Source organism: Hyaena hyaena, unplaced genomic scaffold (genome assembly GCF_003009895.1).
Source record: "Hyaena hyaena isolate Hyena2069 unplaced genomic scaffold, ASM300989v1 scaffold_34, whole genome shotgun sequence".
Taxonomy (NCBI): Eukaryota; Metazoa; Chordata; class Mammalia; order Carnivora; family Hyaenidae; genus Hyaena; species Hyaena hyaena.
Window position 1 is genome coordinate 701,372 of NW_024080665.1, and position 23,704 is coordinate 725,075.

Here is a 23,704-nt window from a genome sequence, read left to right on the forward strand (position 1 = left end):
CTATGATGTAGATTAGATTAGCCAGGCATAAAAGGCTCTCTCAGACATAGCCCTGTCTCACTCTTCACCATCGCATGTACACCTGGACTCAAAGCAGAGTGAACTGCTGCCCACAGGCCAGGCTCTTTCACCTGGTTATGCCTCTGCATACACAGTTCACTGTAACTAGAATTTTCTCTGGTCTCTGTTTACAGAATGCCTACTCATCTTTGATGTCCAGCTCCACTGTCTCTCTTCCGGGGATACACGTGAACAGCGTTGTGGCAGCTTCCTCCTCCTGCTCCCTACCATCTTGTCCATGTTTCATGACAATACTTAGAACAATAAATTGTATCACTGACTGTCTCCTGCCTCATAATAGGAACTTCTCAAGGTAAGGTCTAATTCAAATCTGTCTTCAGGAGAGCAGAGAGCCTGGCAATACCCATATTTTGAAAGGATGAATACTTGGGAAGGTCTGAATTACAGCAGTACCCTTAGGACCTGGTCACATGTGACTGCTTCAGTGCAGACCATATATTCTGAGCACAACTAAACTGACTGTAAAGGCAGCAGTGTCAGAAGCCAGGCTGAGTGAGGCCAGGAAGGAACTCCACTGGAGGTGGTCTGCTTTCAGTGCTTACCCTCCAGCCATTTCAAAGTTTCAGCCTTTCCTGAATCCACACCCTCTACTCTCTGCTCTACAATAAGAATCACATTGTGCAGTGTGTACAAATGTTTCAATCTTTTTTGATTTTCTTAAGAATCTTGTGAAATGAGTATCGTTCAGTTCAATCTCTATTTACTGATCCCTCCCTTCTCTGTGTAATGTCTGGTGCTGGGGACACAGAAAAAAAAAAAGACAAGGTCCCTGACCCACCAAGGGAGTGTATAGTCTGGTGGGTAAGGGATTACTACCTCCATCTTATAAGTGAAGAAACTGAGGCTCAGAAAGGTTAAACTGTATGTCTGAAGTCACCCAAGTAATAAGAAGATGGGTCTAGAAGGGTCAAAAACAGGCCCCCTGGCTTCGGGTAGAGAAAGATCTCTTCTGTAAAGCAGCCTCCTTCGCTGGCAGCCTTGCAATAACCCCTGCTTGCTGTCAGGACGCCAGGTGAACTTATCTGCTCAGAGGGGTCGGCAACAGATGTGAGGGCTGTTGATGGGCTTAGGTAGTTTTTCCCATTACAGGGTCATCTGTGTTTCAAAGGAAGAAGAGGTGGAATGCCTCTTCTCTCCACTGACACCATCATTCTGGGGGGCAGGGGGAGTTGGGCAAGTCCATTTCAACTGTGCCCACTTCCTCTCTCCTTGTCTCCGTTACTTGCCTTTTTCTAAAAAAATGAAGTATTAGGCAAGTCACTATAACTTTGAGCCTTAGTTTCCCTAAACGCAAAACAGAAGTGAGGATACTGACCTTCAGGACTTAGAATGATTGAATGAAAAAGGTATGTAAAGTGCCTGGCACATAGTAAATGCTCAATCACTGCTAATACTCTCCCTTCCCCTCTACACCCTCCACTTCTATTTCAACTGAGATTAATGGTCTCATTCCTTACATCCAGAGCCCTGCCTTCAAGTGTAAAATATCGAATAGATTAATCCAATAAATCAGGCTGGGCCAGACCAGTGAATGTGCTACTAACACTGAAGCCCAGTTCAAAACATTATGCTTCAGAGGGCAGGGGTTAATAGTAGAATCATAGCACCTTATTAGGACCAGCAAGCCTTCTGAAGGGAAGGGGCTTCCTATACCTTCCAGTGCATCCCATGAGGGAGGCCACTGCTCATACTCACACTCACACACACACTAGGATGGCTTAAGTGCTAGCATCCAAAATGCTTAGAAATGGCTTAAGGGACTACTTGTGGGAAATGCCAAAGGATACAGGAGACTCTGCCTTGTGGACACCTCTGATCCAGATGTTGCCTGCTTCTGACTGATGTCGGGGCAGTTGATGGGTAGGCCTTGATGATTTTCCTTTCTGTTATGGGAGGCTAGCCTGAGAGGGAATTTCTCAAAACTATCAGCAGAGTCACTTAGTTCTGTGGAGGCAGCTTCATTCTCAGTCTGGGCTTCTGGCTTGGGCTCCTGGTCATGATCTGCTTTAGGTGCGCTCAATCCCGCAGAGGTTTTGCTCTTTTGGGCTCCTGAGAGTGTCACTTGTGAGATGAGCTGAGGGTCTGCTAAGGCAGGCTCTCGACCCCTCACCTGTGAGGCTTCACCCTCACAAGCAACAAGACTTTGCCTAGGAGAACCCTGCTTACGCAGGTGGGGGTTGACAGCCCTTTCTGGCCTGGACAGAGGGCTACTTTTGCCCTTGAGCTCCTCTTTGGGGAAAGGCTTTGAAGGACAAGAGGGGCCTTCCTTATGCACCTCATCAGCCTGAAGGCTGATGATCTCACTTGTGTCTGACATGAAACTGGACCAAGGGCTAGTTTTGTCTGTCACGGTGGTGATGTCATTGAGGGTCCTGGGCTCAATGATGTCTTCTTCATAGTCCTCATCGCTGTAGGCTGGGTCTGCCTCAGTTTCCTCACTGCTCTGCATCCTTGTAATGGGTCCTGTGTGCCCCAGTGACTCATGGAGCACTCCTCTTCCACTTGAAGTCTCTTCAAGAGTAGGGGGAGTTAGGGAGTTTCTGCCCTCATCCGGATCTCTTTCTAATGACATATCTGGAATTGTTCTTCGTTCCTGCATTACCTCTGTGTCCTGAGCATCTGGTAGGGTGGTGACCTCTTCGCTTCTACTCCTGGCTCGGTGAGAACTCCAAGATGCTCGAGAATTTCTGGTGATAGTCTGCAGATCTGAACAGCAACAGATATCACTCTTACTACAAGGTAGGGCCACAGACCACTCAACTTTCCCATGTTAGGCTCTAGCTTCAGAGGTATTCTTGCAATCAGACTTTGAAAAATTTTAAAGATAGTTAATCCACCCAAGTCAGTGAAACTATATTCAAGGCAGTACAATTTCTAGCACTTTATTCTAACACCAGAGGACCAAAATCTAATCTGTTTATAGTTGTGGTTACATCTGTGGAAATGCTTTCAGAGACAATCTGCTCATGCTCAGGAATTCTTGGGAGCTAGGAGTCCTGGTGGGCATGTTCATGCTTCCATTTACTTCAGTAATTACCTATATTAAAAACCAAAATGAGATCTACTTATTTACCTATTTGATGACAGTTATTAAACTATATTATTTTACTTAGAAAATAAAAGCAAGTGATCTATCACCCAAATGGTAAAGTAGGGGAGTATTTCAGAGAAAATGGAAGCAGCATGGTATTATGTAAAGAGCAGAGGTTTTTGGAGCTAGTCAGTCTTGGACTCAGATCTACTTATTGTGGTCATGTGCAAACTATCCTCTTTGAACCTGCTTATCTTTAAAATGTGATTAACACAATCCTCTGCACAGGGTTATGGTAAAGAATACATCAGATAAATGGGCATACACTGTGTGGCACGTGTATAAGCAGTAAGTGGAAACTACCAGGCATTTCAAATTGTTTTTGTGATTAAATGGGAGGGAATAAATTAATAAACAGAACTACTAAATGGTTTGTTTGCATTATTATTTAAGAAGAGAATTTTAGGAACTGGGAGGCAAATTTGACTCCTGGCATATGGGGTCACATCTCCCTCATAGCACCTAATGGGAGTGTTCAGCCTACAGGAGGTACTGGCTACATTTAATATATTATTAATTTTTATGTCTTAAAGGAAAGTGAGTCGATGTATGAAAATGGAACATCTCTACCTGCAAACAGGAACAGGAACCAAGAAGCAGGTTAGTCAATCCTGATCCCTTGGCCTGAACCAGCCTTTCAGTCCTGGAGCAGTCTTTCTGCTTTTTATAAACCAGTCCATCCTTCAAGGCCCTGCTCTACTGCATCTCCTCCTGGAAGCCTTCCCAGGTGCACCAGCTAGATGAGATAGCTATACAGCTTTGTTCTATAAGGAAGCATTTAAGATGCTATTGTGTATGTTTTCCCCATCAGATTGTGAGCTTCTTAAAGGCACAGGTCGTGTATCGGATTCATGTTGCATTTTTAGGGTCCAGCAAAGGACCTGGCACATAGATGTAGCATAAATGAGACCCCCTCCCCTCCCAGTAACTTACTCCCCCCAAGCTTCACTGGTATCTACTTGTGTAATGACTTCTTCCCAAGTGTACTGAGACATGATGGAGGTTGGGGGAGTTTGTTTATTTAAATTGTTTTCTTTGAGGGGCGCCTGGGTGGCTCAGTCGGTTAAGCGTCCAACTTTCGCTTAGGTCATGATCTCGCGGTTCGTGGGTTCGAGCCCCGCGTCGGGCTCTGTGCTGACTGCCAGCTCAGAGCCTGGAGCCTCTTTCGGTCTGTGACTCCCTCTCTCTCTGACCCTCCCCTGCTCACGCTGTCTCTCTCTCTCCTAGAAATAAATAAAACATAATTAAAAAAAAAAAAAGTTTTAAACATTTATTCATTTTTGAGAGATAGACTGTGAGTGGGGGAGGGGCAGAGGGAGAGACACACACAGAATCTGAAGCAGGCTCCAGGCACTGAGCTGTCAGCACAGAGCCTGACATGGGGCTCGAACCCATGAGTGGTGAGATCATGACCTGAGCTAAAGCTGGATGCTTAACTGAGCCACCCAGGCGCCTCTAAATTGTTTTCTTCAAAACAGTCATCTCTCCCTTTCAAAATTCATCCTCTCCTTAGGAAAGTCAGTTCTCATTCCGTCACCCCCTTGCTTGGAACTCCCCATTTTCTTCCAGGATAAGGATTAAACTCCCAAACTTGCTTCAAGGTCCTCCAGCTCCAATCCTTCATTTCTCATCTCTCTTCTCTTTTAACAAGTGCCCATTTAAAAGGGTTTCCTATACGCTCTCACCTCTACCCCAAACAAGCCTCCCTCTGTTTTGCTCTTATCCTTTCTTTCTGGGGGATGGTTTCTTCAGCTGACTCTAGAATGTACACTTGATAAAAGCAAAGATAACGCTGATCTCGTCCACCATGGTATCCTCCTGGAAGCAGTAACACAGTGGTGCCTGACAGTTGGTGCTCAATAAATAGATGACTGAATAGTACCAGGCAAATGGAAGCCAAATACAACATGTACTTTGGGGACCCTGGCTACCAACAGGTCAGCTATCTGGGAAAGAGGGTAGGAAGGTTTATACCCCATATCAGTCATGGGTGGCTTCTTTCTACTTTAGAGAAAATTGAACTTATTCATCCCTGTGTACAATATACATATTTTGCTTCAGCAAAAATGACACCAAGTGATTGCTAAAGGTACTGATTTGAGCTCTCACAATTCCCCAAACTGTGCCTGATATATAAGTTCCCAGGCCTTCACCCTGCATTCTGATTCAATAAAATGGAAGAGGACTCAAGAATTTGTATTTCAAAAGAAGTACCTCAGGTGTTGAGGCACCTTTGAGAAATACTTATTCTACAGGAGTCTCTGTCTTGGGCTGCACAGTGGAATTAATTACCCAGGGAATGATGAAAAGCACTGATGCCTGGGTCCTCCACCCTCAGAGATCCTGTTGCAACTAACCTATGGTGTAGCCTGGGCATCTGGATTTTGAAAAGCTCTCTCAAGAATTCCAATATGCAGCCAAAGTAAGGACCACTGCTTTAAGGGGGTTTTCAAAGGGCTGACTATGGGCCACCAACATCTAGAATCATCGGAGGTACCTGCTAAAAATGCAGGCTTCTGGCCTCTCAGAATTAGAATTTTAAATATGTCTGTAGTTGATTTTTTCCTGAAAGTAGAATGGCACAACTTCAAGAACTGCTACTGAAGAGCTCACCTAATCCATTCTCGTTTTTGACTGGGGAAATCTCAAGAAGGGAAAGGGTATGCTGAGTCAAATCCTAAGTCTGTGCCAGAACCCTACTGAGAATCTGACTTGGGTCTCCTGCCTCTCAGTCCAATGTGCTTTCCACTTCAGAATTTCCTGTGCCATGCTACTAAATCTCTCTTTCCAAAAGGAAGAGAGTAAATAAATAAGATAGTGAAAGCTGTTGGTCTCTGATTTGTCATAGGGGCTTGCCTGAGGGCAGACATTCAAATGTTTTTTGAATAGGTACCCAGTGACTATAACTCCTCAACAAAAGGGGCCCTGAGCCATACCTGTGACTAAGGAGCTGACTTGCAACACCAGGTTACTGGATTTCTCCAGAAGGCACTGGCTCTCAGGGTCTAGGCTGCTAGCTCCGGGCCCAAGATGGTCCCTATGAGTCTCCTGGGACTGCATGATGGTAGGAGTCTGAGGACTGAGGGGAAGTAAAGGCTTGGTGAGCTTCTGACTAAAGTACCGTTGGATCTGATCCAGCTCACTTAGATTCCTCCTGTAAAAAAAAGAACAGGACAAAAAAGTAATTCACTGGAATTACAAGCATCTTTTATGTTCCTCTCAGAGTACAATGCCACTGCTGGGGACAACTTTCCCCTCCTTATGTCCAGCTAATGAGATTCTTCTTTAATGTCCAGCAAAAATCCCCCTTTCTGTAGGGAACCATTCTTGGCTACCACTCCTATGTAGTCTTCACATCTTCTTACTCTGAGAGAGTAAGGCCTTACTCGGGACTAACACTGACCTTTGCTACCTCACAATCATTCTTCACTTGATCTTAGCCAAAAGGCTGAGAAATGATAACCTCACAATCATTCTTTAAAAAAATTTTTTTAATGTTTTATTTATTCCTGAGAGAGAGAGAGAGAAACGTGAGCAGGGAAGGGTCAGAGAGAGAGGGAGACACAGAATCTGAAGCAGGCTCCAGGCTCCGAGCTGTCAGCACAGAGCCCGACGCAGGGTTCGAACCCACAAACTGTGAGATCATGACCTGAGCCGAAGTCGGATGCTTAACCGACTGAGCCACCCAGGCGCCCCATTCTTGATCTTTCAAGTAAGTAATTTCTTGTAGCAAGCCTTCCCTGAACCTCTAAATTGGTTTAAGAGGTCCTCCTCTGTGCTCCACATTTCTGTGCTCTTCAATCACATCATTTGTTGGTTTCACATCTTTCTTCTGATGTACTGTGAGCTCTGTGCTGATTCCCTTATATCTATCTACTGTACCCAGCATAGTGCTTGTCACAAAATAAGTGAATGGATAATGAATAAATGACTTAAAAAAACCTGTTCAAAAACCTTGAATGGGACCACATTCATTCTTACCATTCTCCAGAACTTAGGACTCCACATTTTGTGCTTTCTCCATAACAGATGGAAACCTGAGTTCAAGCTACTCCCCTTGCTCTGTCCATATATATATATATATATATATATATATATATATTTTTTTTTTTTTTTTTTTTTTTTGAGAGAGCACGAGCAGGGGAGAGGGGCAGAGACAGGAGAATCTTAAGCAGGCTCCACACTCAGCATGGAGCCCAATGTAGGGCTCTATCTCAGGACCCTGGGATTATGACTGGAGCTGAAATCAAGAGTCAGATGCTCAACCGCCTAAGCCACCGAGGTGCACCCCCCGCCCCCCCTTAATTTTCTTATTACGTATTAGTTTCCCAAACTAGGCCGTTGGTAACAGAAGATAATATCTCAACCTTCTTTATTTCTCTGGTACACTCAATGTGCCTGGTATAACTGGCACAACACATACACTAAATACATGTGAAGTAAACTGAAAGTTATTTTATCCTTTCGTTAGGAACAGTCCGCTGTACTGCCGGTATTTCTCCAGACATGACTTGCTGTTTCATGCCTCTGGCTCCCTGTGTTTTCTGCAAGGAATGCCCTTCACATTTGTTGACCTTCTCCTTCAAAGACTAGTTCAAGTGTAACTTCTTTAAATCTTCCCATAACCAATTTAGAACGTTACTCATTCCTCTGTCTACTCTTTGCCAGAAAACCTGCAGCTCTTATCACACATCATTATAATTATCTGGCAACAGGCTATCTCCTTCCTTCTCTGGGAATGGCAGAGCCAGGACTGGAAGTCAAGGCTATTGGACTCTGAAGCCAAGACCTTTTCACAGGAGCACACTTCTTACTAGATAACCCAAGTGCTGATTCAGATGATCTATAATGGCCCTTTCAATTCTCACAGTGCTTCTGTGGCTCAGATGCTGAATGAATTAAGAAAGAGGGAAGCATTAACAGGGCAGATGATGACCTGGATGAATTCAGTGGTTTTGAGGAGAAAGACAGTGGGCAGGATGAGGCTCTGTAAATAGTAAAGTAGATATGAAGCTGTATAATTAAGTTTGGTGAATAATCTACAGTTCCTGTATTAATGAGAATAATAGTATAAGAGGTGGTGAAGCAATGGAAGGCCCCAAGCAGAGACAGATTTATCTGTGAAGAATCTTGAGAGGCTCCAGGGTCCAATGCAACACTAACACAGACAAAATCCCCTAGTACACCTCCCAGGGCGGTGGTAGCTGACAGAAAAGCAGTACTGCAGGTTGCCATTGCCCATTTACCTTGTGCTTTACTATGGTTTCCTGTGTCTTTTCTCAGCACAGGGCCTTACCTGAGAGAAGTGAGAATGGAAGTGTGGGAGGATAAAGGCAGTGTGGTCAGTTTGTCATCACGTGGCAAAACTGCCTCTCCCTGCTGTAGGGATTCATGAAATCGGCGGATGTTCTGCACATGCTCTTCATGGCGTGATGCCTGACTTCTTGCAGTACTGCTTCTGTCAGGAATAAATGGGGCCAAAATAAATTCCCAACCAATTAGAAAACTAATGTGACAATCAACAAATAACTCTCTGACAATGGTAATGTAAATCCATCCCCATTACCACAGTCCTGGCTTTAGTAATTCTTGTTTAGATTACAACAACTATCTTCCAAATAATCTTCCTTCAGTCTTAACCACTCTCCTTTATTTTTCTTCTCTTTTCAAATGTGAATTCCAGTATAGTTAACATACAGTGTTATATTAGTTTCAGGTGTACAATAAAGTGATTCAAATGTTCCATACTCAGTGCTCATCAAGACACGTGTACTTTTTTTGTTGTTTATTTGTTGAGAGAGAGAGAGAGAGAGAGAGACAGAATCCTAAGTAGGCTCCAGGTTCTGAGCTGTCAGCATAGAGCGTGATGTGGGGCTCAAACTCAGAAACCATGAGATTATGGCCTGAGCTGAAGAAGTTGGATGCTCGACCAACTGAGCCACCCAGGGGCTCCACATTTAGTATGTTTTTAAGCTTCACCCATGCTGTAGCATGTACCAGTAATTCATTCCTTCTTATGGCTGTATAGTTTTCCATTTACAGAGTTATGATATTCTGTTTATCTACTAATCAGATGATGGACATTTTTGTTGTTTCTATTTTTTAGTTATTAGGAATAATGCTACTGCAAACACTCATGTATGGATATATGATTTGTTCTCTTGGGTATATACTTAGAAGTGGACTTATTGGATCATATGGTATGTTTAACCTTTCAAAAGGAAGTGCCAGACTGTTTTCCAAAGCAGCTGTGCCATTTTAAAATCCCACCTACCATGTATGAGGGTTCCAATTTCTCTACATCCTCCTCAACATTCTGTCATATTTGTCTTTTTGATTATAGTCATTGCAGTGGGTGTGAAGTGGTATCTCATTGTGGTTTTCATTTACATTTTCCTGATGGCTGAAGATGTTAACCATCTTTTCATGTGTTTATTGACCATTTGTATATGTTCTTTGGACATATGTCAATTCAGATCATTTGTCCATTTTAATTGGATCACTTGCTGTTTATTACTGAGTTGCAGGGATTCTTTATATATTCTGGTACAAGTCCCTTATCATATCTGTGGTTTACAATTATTTTCTCCCATACTGTTGGTTGCCTTTTCATTTTCTTGATGGTATCACTTGTAGCATTAAAGGTTTTAGTTTTGATGAATCCAGCGTACTTTTTCTTTTGTTGCCTTATGTCAGGAATCATTGCCTAATCTAAGGTCATAAAGATTCACTCCTATTTTTCTTCTAGCAGTTTTACAGTTTTAGCTCTTACATTTAGATATATGATCCTTTTGGAGTTAATTTTTGTATAAAATGTGAAGAAGGGGTCCAACTTCAATCTTTTGCATCTGGATATACAGCATCATTTTCTGAAGACTATTTTTTCCTCACTAAAACCAACTTGGCATCTTTGGCACATGTGTTTATTCTGGACTGCCAATATATTCTACTAATTTATATTTCTATCTTTATACCAGTAGCACACTGTACTGTTCACAGTAGCTTTGTGTTACACTTTGAAATTAGGAATTCATTCTTCTTTTTCAAGATTGTTTTGCCTACTCTGTGTCCCTTAAGCTTCTATGTGAACTTTAGGACTACTTTGCCCATTTCCATGAAAAATGCAGCAGGGATTATGATAGGGAGCGTGCTGAATCTGTAGATCAATTTGGGGAATGCTGCCATCTTAACAATATTAAGTCTTCAATCTGTGAACATGGGATATCCTTCTATTTATTCAGACCTTCTTTAATTTCTTTTAACAATATTTTGTAGTTTTCAGAGGAAGTTTTGTACTTTTTTTTGTTAAGTTTATTTTTAAGTATTTTATTCTTTTTGATGCTATTGTAAATGGAATTGTTTTCTCAATTTCATTTTGGGTTATTCATTGTTGACGTACAGATAAACAACTGATTTTGTATCTTAGATTTAAAAATGTTGGTTGAGGGCACCTGGGTAGCTCAGTTGGTTAAGCACCCAACTCTTGGTTTTTGGCTCAGGTCATGATCTCATGGCTTCATGGGTTCTAGCCCCACAGTGGGCTCTGTGCTGGAAGTACGGAGCCTGCATAGAATTCTCTCTCTCCCTTTTTCTCTGCCCCTCTCCCACTTGTGCTCTCTCTCAAGATAAATAAACAAAAAAATAAATAAAAATGTTGATTGAAATTTCTAATATGGTAAAAATAGATAGATATAATCTACCTAAATAAACCTCTTGGAGGTTATCAATAAGTTTTAAGAGTATAAAAGGGTTCTGAAGTGGAAATGTTTGGAAACTGCTTTACTAAGGTATAAATGATATATAATAAATGTCACATATTCAAAGTGTATAATAGGAGGTATTTTTTAGGGTATATTTTTTATTGTGACTGAAAAACTACTGAGCAAACAACAACCCTTTATTGGAGAACTATCAAAACTGGTTATTTGGTCCAAGTATAGCATCATTTCACACCACAATATTGAGTTTTGACATATGTGTACATCTAAGGAAGCCATTACAACATTAAGATTATGAACATATCCATCACCCTTAAAACTTTCCTCCTGTCCTTTAAAATTCCTCCTTCTTTCTTGCTCTAGTCATCCTCCCTTGTCCCTACTCCAAACAACTACTGATTGCTTTCTGTCACTATAGATTAGTATGTGTTTTCTAAAATTTTATATAAATGGAATCAGATACAATGTACCCTCTTTTGTCTAGCTTCTCTCTCAACATAATTATTTTGAGGTTCATTTTGTTGTATATCAGTATTGCCTTTGAAAAATTTTTGAGTAATGTTTTTTGTATGAATATACCATAATTTGGTTAGCCTTAGATGGCTGGCTGGATCAGAATATGTCATTTTGATACGGTCCTTTTGAGGTGGGAACAGGGATATTTTTATGTGGACATAAAGCAAACCACTAGACTTAGCTTTAGCAATTACTAAATAGTGTCCTCACCATTGATCTGTATTTTATCCTAATACCAGTACCCTTATCCTATCCATGTCTCTGCCTGGGATTCTCTCTCTCTCTGCCTGTCCCCTGCTCATACTCTCTAGCTCTCAAAATTATATAAATAAATAAAAAATAATAAAAGAAAGAAAGGCAAGAGGAATGACAAGTCAGTTCTGTTAGTATACTTCCAACTCTCTGACTGTTTCTTCCCAAAAATTCACTCACCTCCCAGGAGAAGAGAAATCAAGTCCCCTTGATGAGGTGTGAGCAGGCTGTGCTGGGGTCCATCTTGCAGTGCAGCCAGGGAATGAAGCATACATATCAGAAGCAGGGAAGGAAAAGGGGCTGTTTATTGGGATCTATAGAATCAATGGGAAAAATGGTACACTTGTCACCACAAATTCGTTTGGAACAAAGTAGTATAAATAGATTTGTAAAAATTTATTGTAAGTAGATAAATATAATTTACTGAGCACTTTCAGTGTGTTGAAGGCTGTACTAAGCAATTTGCGTGCATTTTCTCATTTAAACTTCACAATCATCTTATAAGGTAGGTACTAGTATTACCCCTGTTTTACACACTATGCTATCAGATTGCTTTTTAGTTGCTTTATCTGTATTTATGTTCCTGCTCCTCCAGTTAGTTTGTGAACTCCTAGACAGATATCATTTTATTTTACACGTGAGGATGATCTGGCTGTTGTATTTCTTGTCTCATGACTACCAGGGTTGGTATGAAGAAAAGACCTTCTTATACAGGGACTGTTTAATTTTGTCACTTTCTCATGCATTCATTCATGGATTCAATATTTACTGATGCACACTCTGTCAGACCCTGGGGCAGACATCCATGATGATAAAAAAAAAAAAAACCCTCCACAATCTTTACTTTGATAGAGTTCCCTTGCCTGTGACAGTCTTTTATAGTTAAACTCCCTGAAAGAGTGGTCTGTATTTGCTATCATTGATTCCCCTTTTTGTTTTTTTAAATAAGACAGACTAATGGTTTTAATGTAACAGAATTTTTGAAAACTTCAGCCAATATGATTTCAAACTCCAAACTCCATGCTGCAAATAATTTTATTTAAAAATTGAGATACAGCCATTTGTGAGACCATGGAACAACTGATGGTTGTTAGAGGGGAGGGAAAAGGCAAAATGGGTGAAGAGGAGTGGGAGATACACGCTTTCAGTCATGGAATCAATAAGTCACGGGAATAAAAGGCACATCATAGAGAATATACAGTCAATGGTATTGTAACAACACTGTATGGTGGCAGATGGTAGCTGTACTTGTGAGCATAGCATAATATATAAACTTCTCAAATCATTATATTGTATACCTGAAGCTAATGTAACATTGTGTGTCAACTATATACTCTAGTAAAAAAAATTTTAACTGAGATATAATTAATGTATTATAAAATTCACCCTTTAAAAATGTTCAATTAAGTGGTTTTCAGTATATTCAGAGTTGTGAATTCATCACCACTATGTAATTCCACTATGTACACCACTGTGTAATTTTTATCACCCTAAAAAGGTCATGAGATCATTATGAGACACAAATACATAATGTGTTCTGTAAGCTGGAAAGTACCAAACACATGTAAAGGATCTTCTTATAGATTTTCAGTAAAACCTTTACTGGATAAGAGTATGAATTAGGATATGTACCCGTAATCCTGGGGTCTCCATTCCACGTCTTGATTGTTTTTCTTCTTTAAAGTGCATCAAATTTTCCAGAGGGGAGACAGCAACTTTTATCTGCCCCTGGCACTCTCCACTGAAATCTGTGATGTTGTACCAGCCACAGACAAACTGGAAGCCAGAGAGAAGTGGGGAGAGGTCCACTGAGGCAAAGCCAATCACCCTCTCCTCATCTGTGGGGGGAAAAGAGAAGAGTTGGGCAGTGTGGCTGGGCATGTCTTGCCACTGATATTAGAGGCTGCACAGAGAATAGCTGATTCAGAGGCCTGGGCAGTAGTGGGGGGAGGGGGGAGGTTGGGGTGGGGTAGTTCAGTGATACCAAAATCAAAAGAAAAGACAGATAATGGGGAGGAAGGAGACTGGCAACCACAACCTGCTTTCACTATTATGAATTCCCTTTTTGTATGGCAGGGAAAAGCTAGCAGAATTGAGTTCTGTCCTCTTGATATAGACAATTGGAAAATGACCCTTAAACATAAGAAACACTTGTTCTTTTCACTATGTTATCATGTCTCAGTGATCTTCGTCAGGGCAGTGGGTCTTGAAAAAAATCATTTGAAAGACCATCACCCTTGGAATTATGAGGGATTTACAGTTTCCAATTTATACTTGTCTGTATTTTCCAAATTCTCTATAACATACACATGTATTATATTTAATTAAGAACAAAAGTGACACAAATCACAAAAGAAAGCCAACCCCCTGGAAAACCAGGAAGCAGTGCAAAATAAGAGCTTGGGCTCAGGCTTATAAGGGGGCTGCCATTAAGGGGACCCCTTCTTGGATGGACAAGCAACCATGCAATGATTCTTGTTCTGACTCACTGCTCCCTGTTCCTCATTTCTGACATGAAAGTATCTGGGGACAAACAGACCCCATCATTCCATAAGTTCTTGTTTTGTATAGGCTCCATCCCCTATAACAATATCAAAGGCTGATTCTACCAAACATGGGACACAATTCTCAAGTTTTCAATATGCTAAATAAATCCAGGAATGTAAAAATTTTAAGAGGAGTTTCCCAGTTTCTTGTGCACACTGGTGATACTGAACTCATCAAACACTGTCTAACATTTGTTTAGACAGCTTACTCTTCTTTAGACTGGGACCTACCTGAAACCTGAGACCAAATATCACTTGCTTTATGTTCCCTACACTCTCTGTTCCTGGCATAAATCTTCTTACATCATGAAGAAGTTGATAAACATCCACTGAGAACGCAAATGACTTGGCCAACATAGAGTGGGACAGAGAGGCGGTGCATTACAATAGCTAATCTGACTTTGGCTTTGACTGAAAACACATTACTTTAATTCCCTAAATCTCAAGTCTCATATATACAATGAGAAGTACTGAATTTAAGTACTTCTTTAAGTACTTAAGATCCCCTTCAACTTCCAAGGTAAAGTCTTAGACTCTAGGGATGTTTGAAGTTGTGTTACCCAGAGTAGGAGTCAAGTAATTCCTACCCAATGGGAGTGAAGAGTGTTGGCTAGAACCATTAATTTGCACTCCAAAGAATTTTTTTATAGCTTTGCAATGAAAAGTAATCTTGCTTTATTTGGTTATCCAAGTAGAACCTGTTCTTGATAGACTGTAATGTTAGGGTCCTGGCTAATATGAAAGCACTACATCTTAAACATACCTGGGGAGAAATCAGGCTAAGTTGATCACGGAGAAAAACAATAGCTTTGAAGAGCTCAGTTTAGTATCAGACTGAGAGAGACAACCCATCATTCTTTCTTTGTAGTTTTGTGTTCTAATGATCTCAAACTTCCTTCATACTCTTTCTTTACTCCAGACTTTTGTATCTGCTGTTCCCTCTGACTATACTATGTCATGACCCTTGATTTCTCAGCTGAAGTGTGCTCCAGGAAGCCTTCTCTGCAATCCTGTCTGAGTTAGATATCCCCTAACAGAGTACCCTATATTTGCCTAATCATACTAACTGTGAGGACAGAGACCATGTATGCTTTTCTTTGAATCCCTAGCATTTAGCATAGTACACAGAGTAGGAACTCAAGTATTTAGTGAATACAGGTTGGCCTGGTTTGAGTACCTTTTGCATAACTGAGGCTTGGTGGAAAGGATGGAGTTAAGGGAAGACAGGCATCTACCTTCATTAAGAGACAGAACTAAATAAGTGTGGTTCATTGGGTTTAGGCATTTTCCACATCTCCATTTACAGCAGGGATTTATAGGATTCTCTAGGGGTCCCAAAAGATAAGGAATGTATTTTGGTCTTTTCTATACCAAATAGCCCTAGCACAGTACCTGATACTGTAGGTGTAGTAAAAATAGCTCCATTGATTAAGCACCAATTATGTGCCAAATACGTTATTTTTCTAAATGTTAGTTTATTTATTTTGAAAGAGAGGAACAGAGATAGAGGGAGAGAGAGAGAATCCCAAGCAGGCTTTGCACCGTCAGGACAGAGCACCAATGGAGCTCAAACACACGAACCATGAGATCATGACCTGAGCTGAAGCCAAGAGTCGGATGCTTAACTGGCTGAGCCACCCACCACCCACGCACCACCCCACCATGTGCCAAATACTTTATAAATATTATCTCTAATCCTCATAAAAATCCTGTAGGACAGATACTTTTATCCTAATTTTATTAATAAGGAGACAAAGGCTCAAAGACATAAAGTGTTTTACCTTAGGTTATGTAGTTCATAAATGGCAGAGCCAAGATTTGAATCCAGGTCTGCATTAAGACCAAAGCTTACTCTTTTTTTCTTGCTATAATAAGTCCTGGATTGAGGCAAACCACAGTCTGCTTTACAATCTCTGAAGTGTTTTAGAGAAAAGAGAAGAACAGAAAGCCAGGGAGGAAGGTGGAGCCTAGTTAAATATAGCAGGAGTTCCTTGCATTGATTCAGAAAAAATGGATTTATAATCACTTCCGGCCACATTTATGAGGTTAGGTGTGGGTGGGGGACATGATAAGTAAATCTAAGGCAGGAGCATGGGACAAATCATTGAAACCAGATTCACAGCATCATTTCCAAACCGAAGCACAGGAGGAGAGACAGGTAAGTCAATTTCTTTTACACACTGACTACTCTCAGGTCTTTATTAGGCTCTAGGGTTAGCTCTCAAACTTACCACTGCCAAATAGAGTGTAAAAAATGTGTAAAAGGTCCTAACAAGAATGTTAAAGGAGCTAGATTTATGCACAGAAACTGTGACATAACTGGATGTCCTCATCTGCTCACTTTTCTCATCCAATTTTACTAGCATGGTGAAGTACAAAAGGTGAAAGCTGTACAGCCAGTCAGAAATGGGTTCAAATCCTGACTCCACTGATTACTAAGCATTAAGACCTTAGTCAAGCCCCTAAATTGCCTTGGGCTTCAGCTGTTAAATTTATAACATTTAACTAATTATATTTTTATCTTGCAGGATTAGAGACTTTTGGAAAGCTCTCAGCATACTGCCATTCACTAATAAGAGTAATAAAAACTGAGAAGGTTTTACTAAGTATCAGGAACTCATCTGTTTTCCCCCCTAGGTAGGTACTATTTTACAAATAAAGAAACTGAAGCACAGAGAAATTAAGTCATTCACCCAAGGTCACATTACCTTATAAGGGGTAGAACTGGTATTTGAATCCCAAGAGTGTGGCTTCAGAGTCTGTGCTCTTAATGTTGTTGAATTATGCCTCTTAATAATGGTCGCTGACTAAAACTAGGTTCAGGGACCATGATGTCAGTACCCATCTTGGGGAGGTTCTTAGAACAAGATTCTAGTCTTGTGTACTCCTTAAAAATGCTAGGTTCTTGGTTAATAAGCTAGAGTCAACAGAAGGTGTAACATCACACAAAGGGGGAGAAATCACTTGTATATGGCAGGCTGTATACTGTCACTCCTGAGATACAACTGGAAAGATTAAATGTACTTGGATTTCTGCACTAAGCAGATAGTCAAACAAAATGATATGGCTTCTAAGGATTTAAATTCAGTAGGAGAATAATGTAGCATTCTTTGAGAATCCCTCTAACATATACATGCGTTCCCTGCACCGTTAAGTGTCATGGGTTCACTTGGTTAAAAAAAGAAAAGGATTGGGAATTGTCAACAAGATGTGAGCAAATTTTCACAACCAGACAGACATTCACAGAACAGAGTTCATACCTCCTTTATGCCAAACTTTGAAGACCAGAGTTTGTTGTGGATCCAAAAGAAGCTCTTTTGATAGCCTGTTAAGAAAAACCACCACCATAAATTAACTGTGTAGGAAGCTTCTGCAGTATGAAACTTAGATTTGAAGAATATCTTATAGATTGCAAAGCACTTTCCTAACATTTTCATGGTCATCTTCTAAGATACATTTTTATCTTCACAGTTAAAATGAGGGATGGAAGCTCAGAGAGAAATAACCTGCCAAGACTTGAACGCAGGTCCCCTGATGCAGTACTTTCCTGCCTGATAGTATCTGTCACATTCAAACTTTGTTTCTCAGGACAAGAGGGGTGAGGAAAGGGAGCTCCTCAAGAGGTAATGGATAGTTTTATTGGAGCAGGTAGGAATTCTTTTTATGTGACATGGACATGGGAATGGTAAGAAGGGAGGAGGAGGGGAAAAAGAACATCTATTGAGTACCCACCCCAGGCCAGGCATGGTGCCTAATGCTTCGTGTACATGTAATCTGCACAAAAACCTAGACATTGGCATTATTATCCCTGCTTTACAGGTGATAAAGATGGGCTCAGAGAGGTCAAGTGATTTGCTCATGGTCACATGAGAGTCCATGAGCGGCAGGACTGGGATTTAAACCCTAGTTTGCTTGACTCCAAAGCCAAAGTATACAGAATAAGAGAGTGCCCAATTTTCATACAAGATAAAGAAGTTGATGTGGATTTCAGTGAGTACCTCTAATACATTTTATATGAAGTAACTTATATAATTTTAAATTACAAAGATTTGGAAAATTCAAAACCAGGTACCATTGTTCCAGGAGATCCAGGGAAAACCAAGAGACTTACTTTCCTTCCCTAGACACCATGGGGGAACTGAAGTGAGCCCACTTTAAGACCAATGAAAGACACTGTGATAAAGTGAAGTAAATACTATGTCAAAAATCTGTAGTCTAGCTCATGGTCAAAATATCTACCTCTGAATTCCAGCTCTACTATTATCACTTGAGTGGCCCTGGAAACTCAGACTTTTTGAGCCCTGGTTTTCCTACCTGTTAAATGGGAAAATTATTTTCTACCTACAAGGTTACTAGGAGCATCAGTGAAACAATTTTGTGATAAAGCAACTGTAAACAGCACCATTATTCATTTTTCTTCTAAGATTTCCTCTGCTTCCAACAGACTATGTAACCTCCCTGGTCCACAGTCTTAACTTTAAAGTGAGGTGATGGGGGTGCCTGGGTGGCTTAGTCAGGTAAGCAACTGCCTCTTGATTTCATAGTTTGTGGGTTCCAGCCCTGTGTTGAGCTCTTTGCTGAGACCGCAGAGCCTGCTTGGGATTCTCTCTCTCCCTCTCTCTCTGCCCCTCCCCAACTTGTGTTCGCTCTCTCACACACACAAAATAAATAAAACTTAAAAAAAAAAGTTAACAAAAAATAAAGTGAGGGAATGAAATTAGGAGTCTGTCAATGTCACTTCATCAAGTTAATTTCTGAATGAATAAAGCATCTTCACTTAGAAGCTTAGTCCTCTGGCCTGCTGCCTTTTAAGGCAGATTTGATATTTTAGATGAAGTACCTGGCCATTAGGGCCAGAATTTCTGTAATTTCCAGTAGCTCACCATAGATAGCTCCTAACTCAGGTCAGCCTCTTAAATTTCAAAACACTGAACATGTGAACAAGTGCTGAGGATCAATTAGGTGTGTAAATACTATGAGAAAATAGCAGATCAGATACCATACGGTGTGACTACTGCCGGTGGACAAGAAAGAAACTTTATAAAGGTGATGCAGTATAAAGACAATAGTAACAGTAGTTACACTAGAACTCACAATTTTAATGATGATGACACAGGTGACAGATAAAAAGGGAGGCTGCGCCTTGCATTGCAGCACCGGGCCTGTATGTCAGCCCCTTACCTCTGAGCCACACACCAAGAGGACTCACAGGACTCCACCTCCAATTCTTCTGAGCCTTCCAAAAGAGATCTAACATTTGTTGAGTGCTTGCTATGTACTGTGAGGTCATTTTCCTAAATGTCATCTAATTTGGACCTCACAGTAACTCTGTAAAAATTAACCCCACTTTATAGATGAGGAATCTGAGGCTCAGAGATATAATGTAATTTGTCCATACAGCTAATAAATGACAGAGATGGGGTTGGTTGCCATGTCTCTCTAGGTGCAAAGCCCAGGCTCTTTCTACTGCACCAGAAATCTTTTTCAAGGATACATAATCTATAGTCTTTCCTGAGACTGGTTTGCTCTGCCTTCTTCACCTAAATAAATGGTGTACATTCTTCAATACTCAACTGAATTATATTAAGAAGCCTTCCCTGAACTTCTACTTTGGTCTAATAATCTTTCTGAGATGCATGAGAATTATTTTTTACTACTTTTACAGCACTTGCCACATTCTATTGTGTATTTTCCCAGGTAGACCACGAACACCTCAATAACAGGGGCTGTCTCAACCATCTTTCATTCCCAGTCCCTAGAATGAAGTGGGGCATCTAAGAGGTCTTCACTGAATAATTTTTTAGTTGTACTGAGCTCAAAAGAGCTCAGAAAGAGTAAAAGAAAACCTACTGCAGTAAAGCCTTTAAACTGTTACTAGCTGTGAATTAATAAGCACCAGGATTAAATAACTGCTTGATAAAATCATTTTCCCAGTCTGCTCAATATTGTTTGTGTCTCTTAAAACAAAAAGCAGATTCTAGAAGACTGATGGAATATCATAAAATACAAACTTTGACTGCTGTTGAAAATTCCAGATGGGGGAATCTGTGTTTTCAACCACGTGGGTGAATATAGGAGATGGTTCATCAGCTGTTGCAAAGGATACACAGCAACTGGGTATCAATACTTTCCGCTCCGTCAAGGGGATCCCTGAAATGGAACACAAGAGAATGACTGACTTTAGGGTGCTAGAAAGAATGTGCTGGAAGCCTCCCATTATACAGGTGTAAGCAGGATCATTCCTAGCCCTCTCCTACCTTTGGGTCTTGCTTGAGTTATTCCCTGTATCTGAAGTGTTGCCAGTATCCTTTCTGCTACTCAAACTGTTAGGAACAAGGCTCAAGGCACAAGGCTCAGTTCATAAATAATCCCCAGTGAGGAATGACATCTCCTATCAACTTAATACTTTGTGGGATGATGGAAAATACTGGATTGAGAGGAAAAAGTAGAACTGCCAAAAGCCCCAGACTTAATAGTCAGATGATGATCAGCTCTGCCATATACATTCTGTGTGATTGGTCATGGCCGATCCAGGCCACAGCTTCCTCAAATGGGTCATATGATACTTACACCGCCTAAATTGTTACAAGGATTAAAGATAATATTAGGTAACTAACTTATAAACTACTTATTATGTGCCTGGTACTGTTCTAAGTACTATACATGTATTAGCTCATTTAAACTTTTTAACTTCACAGGTAGGTTTTATTATGATATAGATGAAAAAAACTGGGGTACAGAGAGATTAGCCATTTTCTTTATTGCCTCTACTAGAGTTAAGAAATGTAAAACATTGAGAACTGTGCTGGTGTTAATTCTTACAAGATCAGGTTTCCAATGTGGGACACTCAGTCATTTATTCTCTCGTAAGACAAAGTAAAATGGTTTTCTTTTCCTCCTTTCTAGGAGAATAACAGCATATGAGGGTAAATTTAAACAAGGGGACTGTAAGGAGGCAACGTGAAGGCTTTAAGGCCCGTCATTTACATTCAAAACCCAAACACAGAAATGAGGATGTGTATTTTTCACATTTTGACAGGCTGTGTTCCAGCTCTTATGAGGACCTAGAGCAGAAGTTTTTCTTCAGTCATCTCCGTTTACCCAAAAGATCATTTCTGTGTATTTCTCTGTTTTACAGAAGCTGACAAATGTTGGTAAGGGATGTGAGGTCCACACAAGGAGGATGAATGTCCTGAATTATATTCATTACAAAGTCAACCTTAACAGCTGTGATACGTAGGGGGCAGACTTTTCATAGAAGATCTCAATATGCTGTGTAAACTTACTTGCCTAAATTGCTATTCAAAGAAATACAGTTGTTTGTTGAGGAATTTAACAATTCTAACAATTTAAGTTAGAAAATATAACCTTAAAAATTTTATTTTATATATGAAAAAAAAAACAATGGAAAATGAGGATGGTTGATGATATTAGATAGTCTGTAACTGAGCTAACAAGATAACCACTAGCCACAAGTGGCTATTGAACTTTAAATTAATGAAAATAAAGAAATGAAAAATTCAGTTTCTTAGTGCACTGGCCACATTTCAAGCACTCAATTGCCACACGTGGCCAGTGGCCACCATACTGAGCGGTACAGATACTGAACATCTCCATCACAGTACAGAGTTCTTTTGGACAGTGCTGAATAATTGAGACTCTATATAATATAGAGTCAATATATTCCACAAGATTGCTTTCAGTTCTAAAATGCTATGAATCTCAGGATTACAGATGAAGAAAAAAGGAGAAAGAAGTGTGTCTTATAATTTACACGATCCAGAGGCACAAAAAACTCACATCATCACTACTACCACAGGGCACCCAGCATCCAACAATGTAGAATGGCTGCAGTGAGTTGTTTCCTACAACTGAACACTTCCTGACACAGCTGCTCTCTCTTTCTCCTTCTTTCCTGAGAAGGTTTTAAGCTTCTCAACTGATTTCTTCCAATAAAATGTCATAAATCCTCACAGTGAGGGAGAGATAATCTGCCTTTGTTGGCAGTTCCCATAGCATTCTGTAATAATCTGTGTCTATGTTTCTCTCACTTAACTGAGCGTTCCCTGAATGCACGGAAAGAACCCAAAGGCCCTTCTTAAAGGTTTGCAGTCTCACCTCTACCTCTATCTACAGATGGTTGCCAGGGTTGGAGAAAGAGAAGCTGCCTTGTCTGCTTGCAGCATGCATGCACCATCAGGGGACAACAACATCTGCTCAGGAAAGCTCTGAGAGATCAGCAGAGAGGGCCAATTATGGTTCTGAGAGGCAGGACCCTAGGTTTCTGTGTACTCTGCCACTGATTTACCATGACAGGTTGGGCACTTCATTCTGGCTCTCTGGGTGTTAGTTTTCTCATCTGGAACATGTACTCCCCAAATACTTCTCACAATAAAACTGTGATTCCAAATGTCTATTAGTACTGCTCAGAATGCTCTCATACCACCTATCCCACCCCACCCTTTTTAAAGGTCTGTTATTTTTGAAAATGGTTTATTTGCTAAAGGCCTTGAAATAAAACTACTGTTTTGATTTTGGAAGAAAATTGTTCCTTAATCTTAAATAGAAATACTCCTTTCAGCCAAAGAGCAGGTGACAAATTAGCTTGAGAAAGCAGGTCTATCAGGTATCCTTGGCTCTCTCCTCATGGGTGGAAATTCAGGTGGGCTTGTTTACATTTCTAGAAAAGGTCAAGTTCTGAAACACTTTTTTGGAGGCAGCCCAGAAGAAAGGCACTATACCTCCCACAGGTTGTGATACACATCAAGAGCAGTTAAGGGGACTTGAGATGAACCAATTTTACCATTTTCACTAGATTTCCTGTGTTTCATGTAAATATATGCATCAAGAAAGATTTAATAGTTTCAAAAAGATTAAAATAACAACCCCTTATATTTGGATAACACCTTATAGTTTACAAACCTTTCTCATATACCAAACCTATGCTCATAACATACCTGAAAATCACACAAAATAGGTGCCTCTATCCCTATTTCACAAATAAGGCAACAAGGGAACAGAAAGGTAAAGTGACTTGCTCATCATACACCTGGTTAACTAGCATTTGGAAGACCCAGGCAGGTTTCCAGGCTCCTACTCCAGTGGTTTGTCATTGTAATAGTTCTAATTAACTCTGTGTGGTTAAGAGTTCCCCCTGTGGCCTGGAATGAATGGATGGAAATTTTTCCCTCAAGTGATGCACAAATTTAGATATTAACAAAGACTCAGTCCAGTTCCATTAAGCCATTGTTAACTGACACTTCCACTCTGTCACATGTGCCTAGATGAGTCAGGTTTGATTCCTGATCTGGAAGAGACAGACACAAACAAACAAAACAAGAGAAAGACTATACCAACAGTGCAGGGAGCTGTGGGAACCCAGAGGGGCCCCTAACCCTGCCTGATAGATTAAGAGAGCCTCTAAAGGCTGATGACACTGTAGATCATTTTGGTTTCTACTGAGTATAACTTAAATTACCCCAAATAATTTTACCTCTCTG

At 40.6% G+C, this 23,704-nt stretch overlaps 1 protein-coding gene and 1 long non-coding RNA gene across 5 annotated transcripts in view; one reads left to right on the forward strand and one right to left on the reverse strand.

Annotated features, from left to right (window-relative positions):
- The window catches only part of C2CD3 (C2 domain containing 3 centriole elongation regulator), a 129,066-nt gene that overhangs the window by 11,201 nt on the left and 94,161 nt on the right, over nt 1–23,704 (reverse strand). For 2 of the 4 annotated variants that reach the window (XM_039228698.1, XM_039228697.1), the window contains 7 exons: nt 20,216–20,354; nt 17,465–17,529; nt 13,291–13,496; nt 11,839–11,972; nt 8,469–8,630; nt 6,109–6,326; nt 1,869–2,787 (listed from right to left, as the gene is read on the reverse strand). In XM_039228698.1, the coding sequence (XP_039084629.1) occupies nt 1,869–2,787; nt 6,109–6,326; nt 8,469–8,630; nt 11,839–11,972; nt 13,291–13,496; nt 17,465–17,529; nt 20,216–20,354 (1,843 nt within the window). Of the gene's footprint in view, nt 1–1,868; nt 2,788–2,947; nt 3,119–6,108; nt 6,327–8,468; nt 8,631–11,838; nt 11,973–13,290; nt 13,497–17,464; nt 17,530–20,215; nt 20,355–23,704 lie in introns of those variants that run through there. The other 2 variants (XM_039228699.1, XM_039228700.1) reach the window with 2 other exon arrangements.
- LOC120229594 lies at nt 2,739–17,846 on the forward strand. Its single transcript, XR_005527785.1, has 4 exons — nt 2,739–2,820; nt 3,706–3,772; nt 16,733–16,841; nt 17,676–17,846. It is a non-coding gene; the product is annotated as an uncharacterized LOC120229594 (long non-coding RNA).